The sequence below is a fragment of the Myxocyprinus asiaticus genome, chromosome 27 (assembly GCF_019703515.2).
Source record: "Myxocyprinus asiaticus isolate MX2 ecotype Aquarium Trade chromosome 27, UBuf_Myxa_2, whole genome shotgun sequence".
In the NCBI taxonomy this organism is placed as follows: domain Eukaryota; kingdom Metazoa; phylum Chordata; class Actinopteri; order Cypriniformes; family Catostomidae; genus Myxocyprinus; species Myxocyprinus asiaticus.
The window spans coordinates 29,738,873-29,755,561 of NC_059370.1; the positions used below are offsets into that span (position 1 = coordinate 29,738,873).

At 37.6% G+C, this 16,689-nt stretch overlaps 2 protein-coding genes across 4 annotated transcripts in view; one reads left to right on the forward strand and one right to left on the reverse strand.

The window, feature by feature from the left end:
• Positions 1–13,249, reverse strand: part of LOC127418051 (39S ribosomal protein L11, mitochondrial-like) — a 54,473-nt gene extending 41,224 nt beyond the window's left edge. For all 3 annotated transcript variants that reach the window (XM_051658388.1, XM_051658385.1, XM_051658387.1), the window contains exon 1: positions 13,127–13,249. The gene's annotated coding sequence lies outside the window, so the exon portion shown is untranslated. The remainder of the gene's footprint in view (positions 1–13,126) is intronic.
• A 1,457-nt stretch (positions 13,250–14,706) lies between these two features.
• Positions 14,707–16,172, forward strand: LOC127417886 (prefoldin subunit 6-like). The gene is made up of 4 exons (XM_051658140.1): positions 14,707–14,890; positions 15,395–15,465; positions 15,623–15,747; positions 15,887–16,172. Exons 1-4 carry the CDS (start codon positions 14,827–14,829, stop codon positions 16,005–16,007), a joined length of 381 nt encoding a protein of 126 aa, XP_051514100.1. The 5' UTR covers positions 14,707–14,826; the 3' UTR covers positions 16,008–16,172.
• Positions 16,173–16,689: the final 517 nt, after the last annotated feature.

The following is a 16,689-nucleotide window of genomic DNA, read 5'->3' on the forward strand; positions in this document are numbered from 1 at the left end:
ACACTTATATACAAAATACACTTATATTGGTCTCTTAAAGCAAGTCTAAATATCTTATATGTTGCTTCTCAAGTAAATGTATTTTTAGACTATTTTAATTGGGAAAAAAAAAGACAAAAACACGATAACAGTAGGATTTTTTGCAGTGAATTTTTTACTCAATAAAAATATTTTTTCCCTTTAATTCAGTGAATATCATTTAGAGGTAGTTTTAAAAGATGATTTTGTCCGTTTTATTGTTAGCAAGCATGTTGAATACAACCTTTTAAGTGGGGGCGCAAGCTGAGTAATCAGTTAAGCGCTAATGATTACTCGTTGCAATAATCGCCCGAATAGTCGAATATTCGTTCAAATAATCGTTAGATTAGTCGATTATCAAAATAATCTTTAGTTGCAGCCCTACCCCATAATCTGATAGAGACGAAATGCAATAAAAGCCACTACGTGTTCAAAGCCATTTGCCTGACCACAGCATGTCCAATTAAATATAGGATCGGAGAACTTTACCCACTTTGGGACGGTTGAGCTCAGGTGAAAACAATTTCTCCAAATTATTCACATCTGTCTGTTCCCAGGTTAACTTCACTATTTATTCATAAATGGGAGGCAAATTAGGGTGGAGGTGAAATAAACACACCTCACTAGCCACACTTTTTAGTGCCCATTTTAAATAATGCAAAGATAATTCTTGCAACATGTGCACACAAGGAGACAAGCAAAGAAATCATTTTCATAAGCACTGAGACAGTGCAAATGTCTTGAATCTCAGAAAACAAAGGTTATCTATAGAACAGAACCAGCAAATATAGGCACTGCAGTCACCAGCAGTATGAATACATTTAGTTCAAAATTACATTCTGGGTTTTCTTTAAAATGCCAAATCACATGCTGCCCTTCATTTCAGCGCTCCATTTCATGCTGTTCACCAAACACATCTGTGCTATTTAAAAAGCATGTTTTACCTCAAATCAATTTAAGAGTCAGCCAAGGAAGGTTGAGCTACTGGTAAACCTCCACTCTTTGGCAGGAGGTCCACCATTGTAACATATTCAAAAGCAGAAGAGGACAATCAGCAATACTGTGAGTTGAATTAAGCCAATTTATTCTGAACATTGTGTTTGGCAATGATTTACATTTTTTTTTTCTTCCAGAGTTTACTTGGTGCTGGCAATAACGTTTCTGGCTGTTTTTTTTTTTGTTTTTTTTAAATAGACATGAAATTTCTTTTTCATTAAAGGAATCTCTGTTTGGGATATAAAATGAATGATGAAAGAAAAAAATTCTATGGACTGCAGATACACTATATTGCCAAAAGTATTCGCTCATCTGCCTTTAGACACATATGAACTTAAGTGACATCCCATTCTTAATCCATAGGGTTTAATATGACGTCGGCCCACCCTTTGCAGCTATAACAGCTTCAACTCTTCTGGGAAGGCTTTCCACAAGGTTTAGGAGTGTGTTTATGGGAATTTTTGACCATTCTTCCAGAAGCGCATTTGTGAGGTCAGACACTGATGTTGGACGAGAAGGCCTGGCTCGCAGTCTTCGCTCTAATTCATCCCAAAGGTGCTCTATCGGGTTGAGGTCAGGACTCTGTGCAGGCCAGTCAAGTTCTTCCACACCAAACTAGCTCATCCATGTCTTTATGGACCTTGCTTTGTGCACTGGTGCGCAGTCATGTTGGAACAGGAAGGGGCCATCCCCAAACTGTTCCCACAAAGTTGGGAGCATGGAATTGTCCAAAATCTCTTGGTATGCTGAAGCATTCAGAGTTCCTTTCACTGGAACTAAGGGGCCAAGCCCAGCTCCTGAAAAACAACCCCACACCATAATCCCCCCTCCACCAAACTTCACAGTTGGCACAATGCAGTCAGACAAGTACCGTTCTCCTGGCAACCGCCAAACCCAGACTCGTCCATCAGATTGCCAGATGGAGAAGCGTGATTCGTCACTCCAGAGAACGCGTCTCCACTGCTCTAGAGTCCAGTGGCGGCGTGCTTTACACCACTGCATCCGACGCTTTGCATTGCACTTGGTGATGTATGGCTTGGATGCAGCTGCTCGGCCATGGAAACCCATTCCATGAAGCTCTCTACGCACTGTTCTTGAGCTAATCTGAAGGCCACATGAACTTTGGAGGTCTGTAGCGATTGACTCTGCAGAAAGTTGGCGACCTCTGCGCACTATGCGCCTCAGCATCCGCTGACCCCGCTCTGTCATTTTACGTGGCCTACCACTTCGTGGCTGAGTTGCTGTCATTCCCAATTGCTTCCACTTTGTTATAATACCACTGACAGTTGACTGTGGAATATTTAGTAGCGAGGAAATTTCACGACTGGACTTGTTGCACAGGTAGCATCCTATCACAGTACCACGCTGGAATTCACTGAGCTCCTGTAGAAGCAGTCTGCATGCCTAGGTGCTTCATTTTATACACCTGTGGCCATGGAAGTGATTGGAACACCTGAATTCAATTATTTGGATGGGTGAGCGAATACTTTTGGCAATATAGTGTATGTTCTGTCAAACTTTATTGTGCTTGCTGCAAACGCTGCTTTGATGCTCTCTTCAGTTTTTTTTTTGTTTTTTTTATTAGTTTAAATAAAAAATAATAATTCACTGCATATAGCCATACACATGTAAACTGCAAAAGTACAACCCCAATTTCAGAGCATTTTAAATGTACCAACTGTTGTGTAAATGGAACAAGCCATATTCAGAGAAATATTGAACAAATAAGCTGAAAATTAATTCAACATCAATAATGTGTAATCAAAGAAAAAAAAACTGTGACTATCGACCAACTTAAATACAAAGTCGGTACTATGTGGCCTAATAGCTCTTATTTTGGTTTATCATTGATTGTTCAGCAAAGCACATTAAGTTGTGAATGGACAAAAAGCTTTACTTGGCTTTCATGATAAAATAGTCTGGATAAAATGTAGTTTATAGGCTACAATTAAAGACTTTAGGCCCTTTCTTTAACTTAGTCCCACAACACTGAAAAATATTGTATGTCCACACTGGTCCAGTTGCAATGCATCAATCTACAGTCTAATAGCTTATTTGATTTTCTTTTATTGTTTTAAGAGTATAAGTAAATCAATTGATCCCTCAAAATGAATTTAAATGTTTTACACTGATTTAACTTGGCAATTGCAATTATTAAAAAACATGCTAAGATTTTGATGTGGACTGGGAAAATGGGGCAATATCCCATTGGCAACAAACAAATGTGGCTCACATTTATTTATTAGGGGGGTAAACTGATTTTGTCCATTAGCTGAAAAAACATTGGATAACAAAAGTCCCTTGACTGAGTAAAGTTACCTCACAAATCAACATTGAATATCTTATCCCAAATAAATAAAAAAAAAGCAAAAACCTCTGAGACATAATGCTGTTCTGAACACTCAAGAGAGTCAATGGCATTAGCGATGCTACATCACTCCTGATTTAAGATGACACAAAGAGACATGACTCTCTTTATGAAGTGATTTAAGAAGCTCAAAATCATTCCCTCTGCAGCCTCACATTTGCATTTATAGATTTACAGCACAGGTTTTGAAAGCCAGCCAGCTCATTTGGATTCTCACTCTCTTGATATATCCGTTTTTGGTTTGAGGCAAATTGAACTTGCAGACATGGGAAAACATGTTTGTTGAGGCAAGAATAGCCCATTTAAAATACTGCTGAGCAAGCTATTGTTGTTTTTGCAAAGTAGACAAAAGTGGGAGAATAAATGATGAGGAAAGTATATAAAATATTTATGTATAGCTGAAATAACTGGCTAAATGATTTACCAGGCAGAATAAATGAATTTCCTTTAACAGCTTTCATTTTGCACATAATGGGAAAATTTGGCAAAACTGGCCTCCCTGCTTTGGTGAATGTGCACAAGTACACCAACTTTTGTAAGCAGCGTAAGAACAAAAATGTGAATTAGACAAGATTGATTCAATTCTTCAGTATAATGAACAAAGGTGCAACAACCCAATTCAGTGAGCATGCTGGTGTTTCAGAATTCAGCACAATTCTTCTGGCACCCTCCAGGTGCATATTGATTTCGACAAGGCCCTAAAGAGAGCTCTCTGGTTATTTGAGATAACCTCAATGCAAAGCTTAATTACCTCCTAATTGCAACAGCAAAGTAGAGGTGGGAATACACAAATGACATCAAAGTACTGCTATGACTTTCAGCTATATGAATTAAATGGCAAGTATCACATTAATTCAACAAGACAACAAAGAATATCAACATGTGAATATTATGGTTCAAATGAATGATATTTAAGAGACTGTAGATACCATATATTGGGCTCAACTAAAGGTAAGGCAGCATTACTATTGTATTTTATTATTTTTATTGAATCTTTTTAATTGTATTTTGTTTTGTGTCTGTGGGGGGCTGGGGGCTACTAAAATCCCTTTTTACATATACTCTCAGAGGGCATTTAAATGGCTAAACACCATTACTGTCCCGAGTTTTAACTTTCTCCATGTCAATATCCAATTTAGTGGGTCATTGACAAAACTACAATGACTATTTATGAGCTACTTTCCTTTGTAATTTTAAGTGAGTGATAAAAGTTAGTCTGTAGCCTTTGCTGTGGCAATTTTTAATTAATTTGAAAAGCACAGTATCTTCAGTTTCACTCTTTTATCTAAATCAAGAGAATCAAGCAGGTGTAATATAGAATATATTCCAGAATCCAGCACGTAAAGTACGTTCACTAACGTTCAAAAGTTTAGAATCACAATGAAATATTTGTTTTTGAAAAAAAACCTTGATACTTTTTTTCAACACAACTGCATTAAATCGATTTAAAAAATGACATTTATGTGTTCGTAACATTCATTGCTGTTCATTAAAGTATTCTTCACTTGCAGCAATGCTGCTTTGCTGACCTTATGCATTCTAGCAGTCAGTTATACTTGGATTTTCAGGTGAAGTTGCATTACATGCTTTCTGTAGCATATCCCATAAGTGTGACTGGCTCGTAGGGAATTTCTCAAGGACCTTGAGACAGTGATTTACACACTTCAGGTAGCACTCGTTGAAAGACTTTCAGATGTGCTAAAATAATACAAATGGTACCTCTACTACCAAATTATCATATAATATGTGTGTTTACATGAACACCAATATGCTGATAACTACCAAAAATCAGTTTATAAAAAATAAAAAAAACAGACTCTCTTGCTTGTTAATCATGTCCGATGATGACGCTTGCTTCAAAGGAGTAGGAAGGGATTTGGGTAAAGTTGTCAGCTAGGTTGATGCTGGTGCCATTTCATGTGGCTGTGGAGATCCTAGAGCCTCACACTCTATTGCAAATGGGGCAGTAGAGCCCTGATGCTGAAGCAATGCCTGCTGCCCTCCGGCGAAGCTGATCGCGTTTTTCGTTCTGCAACTGCTGAATGTTGTGATGCAGTTCTTCAATCCCTTTGGCACAGGAGGCATGCTAGGCTGGCCTATCGTGAACTAGGGTAGTGGGGTCAATACCACAGCGTTTTAGAATGATTTTTGTACAGTCCTTAAAGCGCCTCTTCTGCCCACCAGCAGCACACTTTGCTGCAGGGACTTGACCATAGAGGACTTGCCATGGTAAGCGATGCTCTGGCATGCGGATGACATGCCCAAGCCAATGAAGATGACGCTTGGTGAGCATTGTTACCACACAGAGGGATTTAGTTTTAGCAAGGATCTCTGTGTGGGGCGTCCAACCCTCACAAGAGAGACCAAGTATTTTTTTGGAGACATCGCACATGGAAGCCCTCTAAGAGTGTAATATGTCGTCTGTACAGTGTCCATGTCTCTGCCCCGTAAAGGAGGGTGGAAACACATACCACATTGTAAACAGCAACCTTGGTGGCTATTCTCAGGTTTTTATTCTCAAAGACTCTCAACACACAACACTTGCACACATTGGATAAGCCAGTAAGAATGCCAGTAAAGGTGTTTAAATCGAACACAAAATCGGGGTAATGGGCAAAAATCTATGTGCGCTGATCTGTTTATGCTTAAAACGTTTTTGACCTTACCACTATAAAGGAACACTGTTTACATGACCTTATTAAACACAACTGGTGTAAGAATGTGCATGCAAACACGCTCAATGATTTCTTAAGGACTACAGACAACACAATGTTAGTAAACTGGAGAGATGAGTACTGAAAAAAGGGCTTTGCCATCATTTGCCTTATGAATTACAAAATGGTTATTATGAACCATTAATGACTATTTCCAACATTCCTAATGTTTTGAACTGTAATAATATTTGCAACATTACTTATGTTTTTGACCATTTTTATCAATAAAATTCTACCCTGGTGAACAGTTGGTTTACATAGGTTATTTTTTATATTCTGCTTTTAGTGTATCAGTAGGAAATATCAATTTTAGAATTCAACATTACCTTTGCAGATAGAATTAAATAAAAGAAGAACAAGGAGCCCTACAACAGATGGTATGGCCCCCACAGAATCAGAATCAGCTTTATTGTCAAGTATGCTTACACATACAAGGAATTTGTCTTGGTGACAGGAGCTTCCAGTGTACAACAATACAAAAACAATACAAAAACAGCAGCAAGACATAGATAATATTAAAAAATAAAACTAATTATACACATACATACAGACACACACATACATACATATACACATTCACTTGGGTAGTGCAAATCTAATACAATCCGTTATGTACAGTGCAAGTACAAATCTGTTATGTACAGTTTTTTTTTTTTTTTTCAGAGGAATGAAATGGCAGAAGAGGTTGGATGTGTTGGATAAATATAAGAAAGACTAAACTGTGTATAGCACATAGTTATTGCTCAATGGGGCAATTTAACTGTTCATGAGATGGATAGCCTGAGGGAAAAAACTGTTCCTGTGCCTGACGGTTCTGGTGCTCAGAGCTCTGAAGCGTCGGCCAGAAGGCAACAGTTCAAAAAGGTAGTGGGCAGGGTGAGTGGTGTCCAGGGTGATTTTTCCAGCCTTTTTCCTCAATCTGGAAGTGTACAGTTCTTGAAGGGGGAGCAGGGGGCAACCAATAATCCTCTCAGCAGGCCGAACTGTCCTTCGTAGTCTTCTGACGTCTGATTTCATAGCTGAAACAAACCAGACAATTATTGAAGTGCAGAGGACAGACTCAATGACTGCTGAGTAAAACTGTATCAGCAGCGCCTGTGGCAGGTTGAATTTCCTCAGCTGGCGAAGGAAGTACAACCTCTCCTGGGCCTTTTTCACAATGGAGTCTATGTGGGTCTCCCACTTCAGGTCCTGTGAGATGGTAGTGCCCAGGAACCTGAATGGCTCCACTGCTGCCACAGTGCTGTTTAGAATGGTGAGGGGGGTCAGTGTTGGGGTGTTTCTCCTAAAGTCCACAATGATCTCCACCGTTTTGAGCATGTTCAGCTCAAGATTGTTTTGACTGCACCAGACAGCCAGCTGTTCAACCTCCCTTCTGTATGCAGACTCATCGTCATCTCGGATGAGGCCGATGACAGTGGTGTCATCTGCAAACTTCAGGAGCTTGACAGAGGGGTCCTTGGCGATGCAGTCCTTGGTGTAGAGGGAGAAGAGTAGTGGGGAGAGCACACATCCCTGGGGTGCACCAGTGCTGATTGTACAGGTGCCTAGAAGTGAGTTTCCCGTCTCAAAAGCTGCTGCCTGAACATCAGAAAGCTGGTAATCCACTGACAGATAGACATGGGAACAGAGAGTTGATGTAATTTATTCTGCAGTATAGCTGGGATGATGGTGTTGAAAGCTGAACTGAAGTCCACAAAAAGGATCCTTGCATATGTCCCTGGTCTGTCCAGATGTTGCAGGATATGATGCAATCCTATGTTGACTGCATCATGCACAGACCTGTTTGCAAATTGAAGGGGCTCTAGAAAGGGTCCAGTGATGTTCTTCAGGTGGGCCAACACCAGTCTCTCAAATGACTTCATGACCACAGACATCAGGGCGACAGGTCTGCAGTCATTAAGTCCTGTGATTTTTGGTTTCTTTGGGACAGGAATAATGATTGAGCATTTGAAGCAGCATGGGACTTCACACTGCTCCAGTGATCTATTGAAGATCTGTGTGAAGATGGGGGCCAGCTGGTTAGCACAGAATCGAAGACACGCTGGTGAGACGCAATCTGGGCCTGAAGCTTTCCTCGTCTTTTGTTTCCGAAAGACGCGGCTCACATAATCTTCACAGATCTTAAGTGCAGGTTGAGTAGCAGGAAGGGCAGGAGGGGGGTTGCAGGAGGTGTTGGTGGTTGTGTGAAGTGAAGGTCAGAGTGGGTGTGGGGTTTGAGATTGGGCCTTTCAAATCAGCAGTAGAACACATTCAGGTCGTCAGCCAGTTCTTGGTCCACCACAGGGTTGGGTGTAGGAGTCCTGTAATTTGTGAGTTGTTTCATGCCACTCCACACTGATGCAGGATTGTTAGCTGAAAACTTGTTTTTCAGCTTCTCAGAGTATCTTCTTTTAGCCACTCTGATTTCCCTGTTCAGTGTGTTCCTGGCCTGATTATACAAGACTTTATCCCCACCCCTGTAAGCATCCTCTTTGGCCTGACGAAGCTGCCTGAGCTCTGCTGTAAACCACGGTTTGTCATTGTTGAACTTTAAATAAGTCCTAGTAGGAATGCACATATTCTCACAGAAACTGATATATGATGTAACAGTATCTGTGAGCTCATCCAGGTCTGTGGCTGCAGCCTCAAAAACACTCCAATCCGTGCAATCAAAGCAGGCTTGTAGTTCCCGCTCTGCTTCATTGTTCCATCTCTTTACAGTCCTTACTACTGGCTTGGTTGATTTTAATTTCTGCCTGTAGGTTGGAAAAAGATGAACCAGACAGTGATCAGAGAGTCCCAAAGCTGCTCTAGGGACAGAGAGATGTGCATCCTTTATTGTTGTGTAACAATGATCCAGTATGTTCCTGTCTCTGGTGGGGCATGTGATGTGCTGTTTGTATTTGGGCAGTTCACGTGTGAGATTTGCTTTGTTAAAATCCCCAAGAATAATAATAACTGAGTATTGTTGTTCCATGTCTGTGATTTGATCAGCCAGCTGTTGCAGCGCTATGTTCAAACACACGTTTGGTGCGATATACACACTCACCAGAATAAACGAGGAAAGCTCCCGTGGCGAGTAGAAAGGCTATAGTATAAGGAATATTCGAAAACCGGGAAAAGATTGTCTGGTACATGCTGTCGAACGTTCAGCAGTTCGTCTCTATTAAAACTGACTGGAAAAAGATTACTAAACACAGGACAAACAAACAAAAACAACAAAAGAACTGAGGAACTCCACACCGAGGCAGCCATCTGCGGCGCCATCATGATGATAATCCACAGAGCCCGTATCTTAACATCATTGAGTCAGTCTGGGATTACTAATAAAGACAGAAGCAATTGAGACAGCCTAAATAGAAAGACGAACTGTGGTAAGTTCTCCAAGAAGTTCAGAGCATCCTATCTGCAAACAACCAAGAAAAACTGTGTCCAGGTGTACCTAGGAGAACTAGTGCTGTTTTGAAGGCAAAGGTTGTCACACCAAATATTGATTTCGCTTTTATTTTTTTTATGTTTACTGGGCTTTGTATGACATTAACTGATAAATGAAAACTATTTATGGCATTTTTGTAGACATCCTCACTATGCAACATTTTTCAAAAATGTCTAAAACTTTTTTACAGTACTGTGCGTATGGACAATTTAGGTGTCATTTTATCGTTTTTCTATTTTTTTTTTTTTTTTTAAACTGCACTACGTAACTTTGTGCTCTCAAGCGACATCTGTGGTTGAACCTTAAAATTGCAAGCAATTTGCGGAAGAATACATTACGTCAGTCTTGTTCTGGCACTGCTCTTCTGGCGAAACTGGACATCGACTGTGTGTGATCATGACTGGAGCGGGAGTCATAACTTACTATTTTCATGTTGATATTATGTTATACGATTAAACATTTGAAACAGAAATATTACTTGTTTTGATGAAGATAAACAACACTCTTATTTACATATTTATATGAATTTTACACTTAAATCACATTTCTGAAACTACACTCAAAGCACTTTTAAATAGAGAACAGGGGACTCTCCACAGCCACCACCAGTAGATCTTAAAATGATTATTCAAGTGTTTTATCTACTATTAATGTTTGAATTGCACTACAGTTTTCAATTTGAGAGGTTAAACTTGTGATATGACTGATATGAGTTCAATAGAAGACTTTATATTTTTATACTATATTGTCCAGCCTCAGTTACTACAATAGCATTTCTATGTAAAGCACACAATAACACCGTACACTAAAAACATAAAACGAGGATTCAATAATGCTTAAATATGCAATATAACAATTACAAGAAGTCAATTTCATAAGTCATACATATTAAACATGTCATTAACTTCACCGGACAACATATTGGTTAACACAAGAGTAATGTTCGATTCATAAAAGCATGACAAGCAATATAAGCTTCAACAACCCTACCATAAAAAATATCCAAGCATTATAGCAGGTAAACAACTTCAGCAAACAGATAACAGATAAACATCCATCTACTCGTTTATAAATCGCTCAATAGCCTACGACCTAAATACATTTCAGATATGCTTGTTGAATATAAACCTAACAGACCTCTCAGACCATTAGGATCAAGTCAGTTAAACATACAGAGGGTTCACTCAAAACAAGGTGAGACAGCGTTTAGCTATTATGCCACCCGCAGCTGGAACCAGCTTCCAGAAGAGGTCAGATGTGCTCCAACAGCATAGCCACATTTAAATCCAGACTGTAAACACTTCTGTTTAGCTGTGCATTTTCTTTTTGAGCATTGTGCTGCACTTATTGATTTCACTGAATCATTTAGCTTTTCTCTTTCTTTCATTTTAATTATTCTATTTTATCCTTTTTATTTTATTTTTATGTAACTTTTTCTCAATGTGCGTGTTAACAATTTTTGTTTATCCTCTGTTTAATCAGGGAAGGTTAATGACAGTTATGGATGGTGTTAACAACTTAATATTATTTTGTATCTTGTATTTTCTTTAAATTTTATATGTAAAGCACTTTGAATTGCCATTGTGTATGAAATGGGCTATATAAGTAAACTTGCCTTGCCTTGCCTAGAATGCAGTAATGCTGTCCTGAACTGTGTGAGTGTTACTGAACTGGGCCTCGTTTCCCAAAAGCATTGTAAGCCTATGTAGATCGTAGAATCTGACTTACAGTTCATCTTAGTTTCGCGGCCCGTTTCCCAAAAGCATCGTAACTTTAGTGCTTGAAAATACTCATAGATTAACGAGTGCTCTGGAGTAATTGTACAGCGCTAAGAGCATCGTAAGGACATAGACTTATGCAGACACCTGCAGAACAAACGCAAAATTACACTTTATACAATTTAAATACCATTAGCTACACTACATGCTGAGACTATAATATCAGGATATATGTGTTTTATTTATTTTTATTTTAACAGACAAGTCTAATAATAATAATAATAATAATATTAATAATAATAATAATAATGAAATACGTAAAATAGATCATCTAAATGGATGAATAGATTAATTAGTAAGCAAATAGATTTATTTGTGTGGATTAGTTGGACAAGTTGGTAACAACACAGTTGTGGCATGATTGATGCTGACAACTGTATAAATTAATATTAGAAAGAGAAGAAACAAGTAATTAACTTGCTGCCATGCATGAAAATCATCTGTATATATTTGCTCATCTTGCATTTACAATTATTCATTTGGCAGACGCTTTTATCCTCATGTCCTCTTCCTTGCTGACACCCAAAGGCTCACTCGTCAGCACTACAAGTTGTGTAGAACTGCACATGCAGCATTACTGTCACCGATATCACTTTTGGGAGTAAAGAGCAGACCTCTGCTTTATTGCTGAACGTCCCTAAAGCGCATCTTCCAAACGTCTCCTTATTTTGTATTCTGTGATAACACGGAATAATATTCAATGAATGCTTGTAATTAGCAGGATCATACACAGGGCCTCCGCTGTCTTCATTAGTCCTGGAAGCTTTCATAGCTTTCGAGAGAAATTTGTGAAAATGTAATATTACAAATGCACACCTGATAATGGAAGCAGATTGTGTAAAAGAAAAAGATTGTTCTGCACAAAGTTATTGCAAAACAAATATGTAAATATGCAGTTAATTAGGTCAAATATTTTTTTTAAAGTATTTTAAAACACATTTTAGCAAGGTAAATGACAAATTGTAAAGTTACGCACAAACATAATGATGTTACAATGATGAGCAGCACTATATGGTCACATTTCAGCACTGACACATGGACAGCGACTACAGTGGCATGTATTATTTTTATTTTGTACAATTTTAGATTAAAAAAAATAATAATTTGACTGCTCAAATTACAAATCATTTTTATAGGCTTACCGTAGTGAATTGGGGTAAGGTTAGGACATTGTTTTGTTTATGTACTCAATCAATAATGGCAATTTGTTCATGTTTAACCAAAAAATCTTACATAGTGCAATTTTAATATAGTGTCAGTCTTCTCCAGCTATCTACAGGGAATTATGTACTATCTATTCTACTGCTTTTCAACAGTGTACCATGGTCATATAGTGACCTCTATCAGTAACTGTTCATGCCTTCTAAGGACTGAACCTACAACCTGCAGTGCTGTAATACTACCACACCAGATTGCACAACACACGCTGACACTCTAACTAGCATGTTCAGATGATATTCCGCTAAGTATCTGAGTTTCAAGACTGAACATTTGTGATCATTTTCTTCTTTTAAATCGTTTTTTAAGTACGTCAGTAGATATTAAATGTATGATGTGTTATGTATAATGGTGATAAATGAAATGACACGAGTCTCATAGAGAAGAGTCCTATGTGAACCTAGCCTTGCTCAACTCTAGCATCAATTACGGTGGAGACTGATTAAGAGGAAAGGTGCCAGTTTAATTATAATAATTCTCAAGTCTAGCAGAACCGTATCACGTGCACATACAAACAGCACGTGGCACTGCCTAAATTTGGTTATATCAAGCAGTTTGCGAGTGCAGATTTAAAACAGGCAATACATTTGGTAAGATGACATATCATTGATATTACCTGACAGAGGGGTAATCTGTTTTCAAGCACAAACGATAAAGACCTTCACGTTAGTTTTGAACCATGCGGGCTGCCATATTGCATCCTTACTGTCAAAGCAAATGGTTTGACGAAACTCGATTGCCCCCAAATGGACAGGAAGACAAACTACACCTATAAATGTTGAGCTCTTGTGCGTCAATAAAAAAAAGTTACTCAGAGGTCCTTCGAGGACAAAAATGTCCACGTCAAAAAACTGTCATAATAATATTATATATTAATATTATTTTCCACTTTTAATGAGATAGTCCTGATCATAACTACCAAATATTCATTCATTTTCAGGATTTTAACCCTTTAAATGCCAGTTTGTTTATATAATGCCAATGATAAACAACTACATTTTGATGCATTATTATTTTTTGTGCAGTGTCAGATTTAAAACACACACACACACACTCAGGACCTTAGAGGACAAAAATGTAATGTGATTTTAACCCTTTTAATGCCTGTTTGTTTACATAATGCCACTGTTTTTTTTACACACACACACACACACAAACACACACACAAATTTCTCAGTACACACATACAAAACACACTGACATCCATACTAACACACCCACACAATTTTAGCTGCATAATTTATTCAATTGGCCTACAGTGCTCTATAATACAGCAAACAGAAAACAGGAAAAAAGCATGCATTTGCTCCATAGGCTAAACATGAGAAAAATGGCACCATCTGATGGGAAATATAAAAAAAAATTAATACTTTTGAAGCCAGGGCTCTGGAATGAAAGCATAATATCATAGAATTAACGATTATATGCTTTAATAGCACTGGGATCAAATATTTCAATGGGGACATTTTTGTCCTGAAGTTCCAGAGTGTAACTATTTTGTGTACACAGTGTATTATAGATGTATTTAAGGAACTGAGGTTGAAATATCAAAATCAAAATTCCCCCCCAAAATATACACCTTTGGCAAAATATAACACAACCAAAATGATAGAAAAAACAAAAATGTCCCGAAGGTCGCACAAGGGTTAAATATCCAGTATTTACAGATCAAATGTAGGTTTAATATATCGGTAATAAATGAGTTTTGACAGTGTTCGCCGTTTGTAGACACTAAAATAATTTTACTCTGAACAAGTGATGAACCAAATCAATGTAAACGAGAAGACTGAAACAGAAAAGCTCTGGATTACGTTTCTTATTGGAATCAAACTCTACCACTATATATATCTAACAAATACGCTATATAATACAATTTCTTGGCTTGAGGATTTAACTGTATTTTTAGGGCATCAAGAGACTGGCACAGCTCCATACAGTTGAGGTGGTGTTTTTTAAAATCTATATTTATGAATAAAACATTGTAACAAAAGTTTCAAATTATTTAAAACAAAACATTAGTTTTTCTTCTTAAATTATTAGACCAAGAAATTAAAGGCATAGCAGATTTATTATTATTATTATTATTTTATTACATCTCTGGATTACCATAAAATCTTTCAATTTTCAACACTAGATGGCGTCTTTGCACTATCAAAAAAATAAAAAAAACATGAACATGAATATTGCGTCATTTCCTGTGCGCCTCTGACTGTGTGCATGATCCGTGTGCTGAATGACTGGTTTTGATTCAAGATATCTCTGTTTGTGATTAGTAAGTAAAGTGAAGAGTGGTTAGAATTTAAAATAACTGGTGTGATGGCTGAAGTTATTCAGAAGAAATTACAGTCTGAACTGGATAAATATCAACAACTGCAAAAAGGTATCTTCTCACAATGCTAGCAGAAATGCTAACTATGTTACCAAGCCTTCCAGTATTCTCACCTGCTTGTGCATTGAGCATGAACATTTTACCATACATTTTAGATATTACGTGCTCTTGCAAAGTTGTTTCTTATTGAGAAGTCTGTTATGTTCTCTACATGTACAGTAAGGTTCATAAGTTGGAGTGAAGCTAATCAGCACCTGAGCTGTCATCTGCTTCTTCTCTTAAGTCACTTAAAAGGGTTTTCATTTGTTTAGCTCATTGTTGGATGCCTTTTATATTTTATTTGTAAACAGCTTAATGCTGTTCTACTTAATATCTAATAGACTACATGCAAACATAAGTGTTTTTATCTTCTGACTATTGAAATGCATTGATTTAAAGTAGTGTACATTATAAATGCGTTTGACGGATATTCTGTTTATGGATATGTCAGATTGTTTTATTGTAAATAGAGGCCCTATGAACCCATGTGAACAATTATTTGTTTGTTTTTCACAGATGTCAACAAAAGTATGTCAGCAAGACAGAAACTGGAGGCACAGTTGACTGAAAATAATATTGTTAAGGAGGTAAGAATGCAAATAGAATTGTCTTTTTCTTGATGTTGTCATATTGTTTCAGTTTACTACAACATACTTGGTATAAATGTCTACTATATTTGAAATTGTATTTATATATAGAATATTTTTTAAGTTTAATAAATACCATATTGATTTCCCTCCACAGGAGCTTAACTTGTTGGATAGCCAAAATACAGTTTACAAATTAATTGGGCCAGTTCTTGTAAAACAGGATCTAGATGAAGCCAAAGCAACAGTGGGCAAGAGATTGGAATACATTAATGGTGAAATGTATGTCTAAATAATGACAACTTTACATAATGCATTGATTTTATGAAACAACATTATGGACTCTGCAAGTCTGCTTTTTATTATGTTGTGGCAGTCTGTATTTTGCACTTGAATTGAACTGTTTTCTCCTTCATCTCAGTCAGCGCTATGAAAATTTACTGAAGGACATGGAGAGGAAGTCTGAGCAGCACCGAGAAGTTCTATCCAGCCTACAGCAGGAGTACCAGCGTGCTCAGGGTCACCCAGTTGGGAAGGTCTAAATGGATTATAAATATATTCACAGACTGGGACACAAGTTTTATCCAGCGATACTCAGAGACTGAATATACCTGCTAATAACACATGCTTGTTCACATGTCCATTAACAGAATGCTGGAGGTTTTTGTTTGATGCTATTACGCTATCAATAAATTTTGTTTATTTATGTTCAGTCTCCACCTGTTGTCTTTTAGTTCATATATAAAAGATCCACTGAGGTCTTGAGAGAATGGAAATGAAATAATAATTTGCTAGAGACAACAGAGTGTGGAATACAAGAGTAGGATTCTAGGCTAAACTAAATAGAAAAGAAATACCGATTTGGATTAAGCTTTTAATTTTCAATAAGTTTCCACTGTGAATTATTAATATGACAAAAGTGCATTAAAAATGCTCATTGCATTAACTAGAATACATACATACATATACACACACCGATCAGCCACAACATTAAAACCGCCTTCCTAATATTGTGTATGTCCCCCTCATGCCGCCAAAATAGCGCCAACCTGCATCTCAGAATAGCATTCTAAGATGAAATTCTCTGTTGAACTTTCTCATCAACAAGGCATTTCTGTCCACAGAACTGCCACTCACTGGATATTTATTGTTTTTGGCACCATTCTGAGTAAATCCTAGATACTGTTTTGTGTGAAAATCCCAGAAGATCAGCAGTTACAGAAA